Below are 4,328 nucleotides of genomic sequence, written 5' to 3'. Positions count from 1 at the left end.
AGCTCTGTACAGAGCTTCCTGTCCATTCATAAACTAAAACATAGCAAACACGAGGCCCTATCCCTCCGGGCCCGGAGACCTTCCCACTGATCCCGGGACTCTTTACTCCCAACGTGGCACCCTTTATTATGGTCTTGCAGTGAGACCCTTTTACATGTTCTGCAGCTTGCCCCCTTTCTGCCATCTTGGGGCCCCGCCACAATGGAGGAGCTCCAGGGCCCAGTTGTAAGTGCGACCTTTGCGACCCTGGTAGTTCCGCCATTGGTGTCAGTAGTTTTGAATTGTAATTTTTTTGTTATTCTTTTACCATTTTGTTAATTTTTTTACCATTTTATTTGTTATTATTTTTACCATTTTTTTTTAGGGCCCCCATTGGGAGGTTTTGGTGAAATATCAGGGGTCTAAACAGACCTCTAATGTTTCATCTTTGAGACTGAGAAAGGAGATTGAGGACACAGCCCTCAATCTCCATCTCTGCAGCCTCAGTTTCACAGAATGAGAGGACATGAAATAGCTCTGTACGGAGCTTCCTGTTCATTCATAAACTGAAGCATAGCAAACACAGTTTGCTATACTTCAGGTATGAATGAACAGAGTGAGTGATCAGTATGGATCACTGACTCTGTCCATTCAAGAAAGTAAGGGGCCTGTAAACTACATATTTACTGGCCCCCTTCCCTGCTCTCCATCCTGACACATACCCTGCAGCAGCTGGATAAAGAAGGGAGGGGGGAACCCATCAGCGCTGCGGGGGGAGGGGCCAGGAGAGCATACAGGGGGCCGGGGGGCAGCAGGACCTGGATAGGACGGGCGGCATATAAAAGAACCAATTCCCTCTATATTTCTGCTGCAGCCACTGAATACCTGTGGGCAGTGCCAGGACAAAGTCATCCAGTGCCAAGGCAAGGATACCAAACTGCGCCCCTCTTCCCTTAGGGTTAGGGTCAAGGCGCCCCCCCCCCATGCCTGCAATAAACCATTGCGCCCAGGGCAACCAACCCTTCTGCCCACCCCTTGTCCTGGCCCTGCCTGTGGGATTGAGAGGAGGAGGAGCTGGCTTTCAGCAGCTGCAGGAGGAAAATGGAGGGGATTGGTTCTTCTGTATGCCACCACCCTTCTTATCCAGGTGTAAGGGGCCTCCTGGAGCCTGCAATTGGGACCCCTGTAGGTACGCCCCTTGCAGAAAGGAATGCTACTTCCCCACTCCCAGAGGCGTAACTAGAACCTTCAGGGCCCCGGTGCAAGAAACCATGCAGGGCCCCCCGGACACCTGGCCGGGGCCCTTCCCATTAAGCCTGGGGCTCCTCCAACTGATCCTGGGGCCCTTCACTCTCGTTGCGGGGCCCTTTATTATGTTCCCACAGTGGGACCCTTTCACAAGTTGTGCAGTTGGCCCAGTGGGGGGGGACCAGGGGAGCACACAGGGGCCCAGAGACAGCAGAACACAAGTGAACTGGATAGTAGGAGTGGGGGGGGGGGCAGCATACAGAGGAACCAATCTCCTCCATTTTCCTCCTGCAGCTACAGGAGGAAAAAGGAGGACAGTGATTTCTCTACATGCTGCCCCCGCCGCCCCTCCTATCCAGGTATACAGTGGAGCTGCACAGGCCCCCTGGAGCATGGGGCCCGGTTGCAATTGCAACCCCTGCAACCCCTGTAGTTACGCCCCTGCCCACTCCATCCAAAACAATTTTACACCTTCTACTTCTTCTCAGCTCCTGATTCTCACCCAGTCACCCCAAACATAAAATACAGCATGGAGGGGCTCCGTGAATTTGGCAGAGAAGGTGTGTAGGTGTCTGATGGAACCCTGAAGTTCATAAAAGGACAACTGGCCGGCCTCGTAATCCAAATAGATTCTGAAACTCTGGCAGGAAACACAATACGGTATCTGACTGACCTCGCTGCAATGGATCACCGAATACTCATTATTGAATTTGCACAAACCCCAGGATTTGTGATTGTTTCCAATATAGGACTGCACCCCCTTGCGGTCAATGCTGGGGTAACAAACCCCAATCATCCAGTCTCCTGACTCGTTGGTCTCCACCTCCCAGTAATGGCGCCCGGAGTTGAAGAACCTGCCGCTTATGACTTGGCAATACTGGAACCTCTCCGGCGTCTCTGGGCGATACTGGTTAATCTCTGACCAGGAGACCGTCTTTAGATCCCCCGATATAGTCACATAATTGCCGGCGGTGTTGAGGTCGAGCATTATATCCAAAGACTCCGAGACGTAGATCCCTCTCTTTATGCCGGTCATTATGTCGGCTAAACCTGCGTGTAAAGTCAGTGAGATCAGACCCTCATCAAGGTCCTCGGACTCGTAGATCCTCTTATAATCCCACTCCCTGGCTTCGTCATCTCCGTCTTGAGGATCGCAAAGGTCGTCCCTCCAAATTTCTCTTCCCTGTAGGACGGTGACCGGATCGGTCATGTTACACAGCTCTTCAATGTGGTGCATCTTTCTGGACAGTTCATCCTTCTTCACTTCCAGTTGCTGGATCAGATCAGAAACCGACAGCGAAACGTGCTCCTCCCAGCTTGTAATCTCATTGAGGACCCTCTTTTCCAGGAGGTCCAACTGTTCCCGAACGTCCCTGAAAAGGGCCGAGACCCTCTTCGTCACGCCGGAGGCCTTCTCCTGCACTTCCATTCTGCGCTTCTGCAAGTTGCGCACCCTTTTTTCGGCCCTCTTTTTCTTGGAGGTCAGCTTCTCCAAGAAGTATCTCAGCTTCTCCGTCTTCTTCTCAAAGGCAATGTTCAGAGGTTCCACCACGTGGCCTCGGTGGTCTCCAAAGGCAATGCAAGACACGCAGACGCAGACGGCGTCTTTAGAGCAGTAATACTCCAGGATCTTCCTGTGGATGGAGCATTTTCTGTTCTCTAGGGACGTGTTGGGATCAGAGAGGACGTGCTCCAGAGACTTGCTGTGGACTTTCAGATGATCGGCGCACAGAAAAGCTTCACAGAGCAGACAGGATTTGACGGCGGGTACCGGGGAGTGAATGCAGTAAGTGCAGAAGATGTCGGGGACGGGGTACTGGGATGGCGGTGCGATAAAACAGTCGGTGGCGGTGCCCAGATCTCTGTTCTCCTGCAGCACGGGCCTCTCAGAAAACCTTTTTCTGCATCTGGGGCAGGTGTAACCCCCGGACCCTTCCTGCGTATCCAGCTCATGGCCAATACAGACCCGGCAGAAGTTGTGTCCGCATCTCAGTGTTACGGGGTCCCTGTAAACGTTCAGACAGATGGAACAGTTCAGCTCCTCTTTGAAGTCCACCGGTTCCATTATAGAAATAAAATCAGGAAGTGTCTTTTGATCTTCCACAGAATTCAGTCCCACATGCTACATTTGCTCAGCGCGGCACAGGGAGAGGCGGTTTGGCCAAGTTTCTATATCAGATTAAAACCCGTTAAAAAAAAAAAAAAAGCACAGCGTTGTTTTTCTCCGCAGTTGCAAGCCACAGAAAAGGAAGACAGAGCCGTACCTATTTTTCTTTTCTCCGTCTCTCTCTGAGCGGAACACCAGACTGTCAACTGTGTTAAAAATCAGGCTGTTGCCAGCTGAGTGAGCCATCTTGTGGAGAAGCAGGAGATGACAAACAGATTTTAAAGCGGTATTAAACCCAAAACCAAAAATGTAATATTTTATATTGAAGGTTACCAATCATTAGATGTGGCGGCTGCATTCGTTTTCTTTTTTTAGGCTTTTTTTTTTTTTCCTGTCGGTTTTCACCTGGTGATCTGGCCAGTAACACACCTCTTGTATTTGGGCCGCCCTGCTCTGCATGAAGGAGAACAGGCGGCACCTTTGGACAGCAGCATTGTCAGTCTGGGTGGGAGGGGAGTGTTAATGGACTAGCAGATATAAAGAGATATTAATTGTATGACCTACTCTCCTGCACCAGATCACGTGTCGTCCCAGAAGGAAGCCTCTTCTAAAGATGATGCACAAGAAAGCCTGCAAACAGTTTGCTGAAGACAAGCAGGCTAAGGACATGGATTACTGGCAGTGTTGGGGGTAACTAGTTACAAAGTAACGGATTACAGTAACTACATTACTTTTTTTGGTAACTAAGTAATGTAACGAGTTACAACACTAATATTGGTAACTACACTACTTTACTAGACTATAGGAGGTAACTACACTACTTTACTAGACTATAGGAGGTAACTACACTACTTTACTAGACTATAGGAGGTAACTACACTACTTTACTAGGCTATAGGAGGTAACTACACTACTTTACTAGGCTATAGGAAGGCGCTTTCTTGCGTTACCCAAGCCGTGCGATACAATCGTTATTTCGGAGAATAGAGAGGGA

General features: G+C 50.0%; 1 protein-coding gene across 1 annotated transcript; it reads right to left on the bottom strand.

Moving 5' to 3' along the window:
• Positions 1-1,702: 1,702 nt before the first annotated feature.
• On the bottom strand, positions 1,703-3,503 carry LOC309567106 (E3 ubiquitin/ISG15 ligase TRIM25-like). Its single transcript, XM_082272436.1, has one exon. The coding sequence runs from the start codon at positions 3,290-3,292 to the stop codon at positions 1,712-1,714; it is 1,581 nt and encodes a 526-aa protein (XP_082128562.1). The 5' UTR covers positions 3,293-3,503; the 3' UTR covers positions 1,703-1,711.
• Between the last annotated feature and the right edge of the window lie 825 nt (positions 3,504-4,328).

The sequence above is a fragment of the Pelophylax lessonae genome (genome assembly GCF_965119305.1).
Source record: "Pelophylax lessonae genome assembly, chromosome: 11".
Taxonomy (NCBI): domain Eukaryota; kingdom Metazoa; phylum Chordata; class Amphibia; order Anura; family Ranidae; genus Pelophylax; species Pelophylax lessonae.
This window is presented reverse-complemented; position numbering and strand designations above follow the sequence as displayed.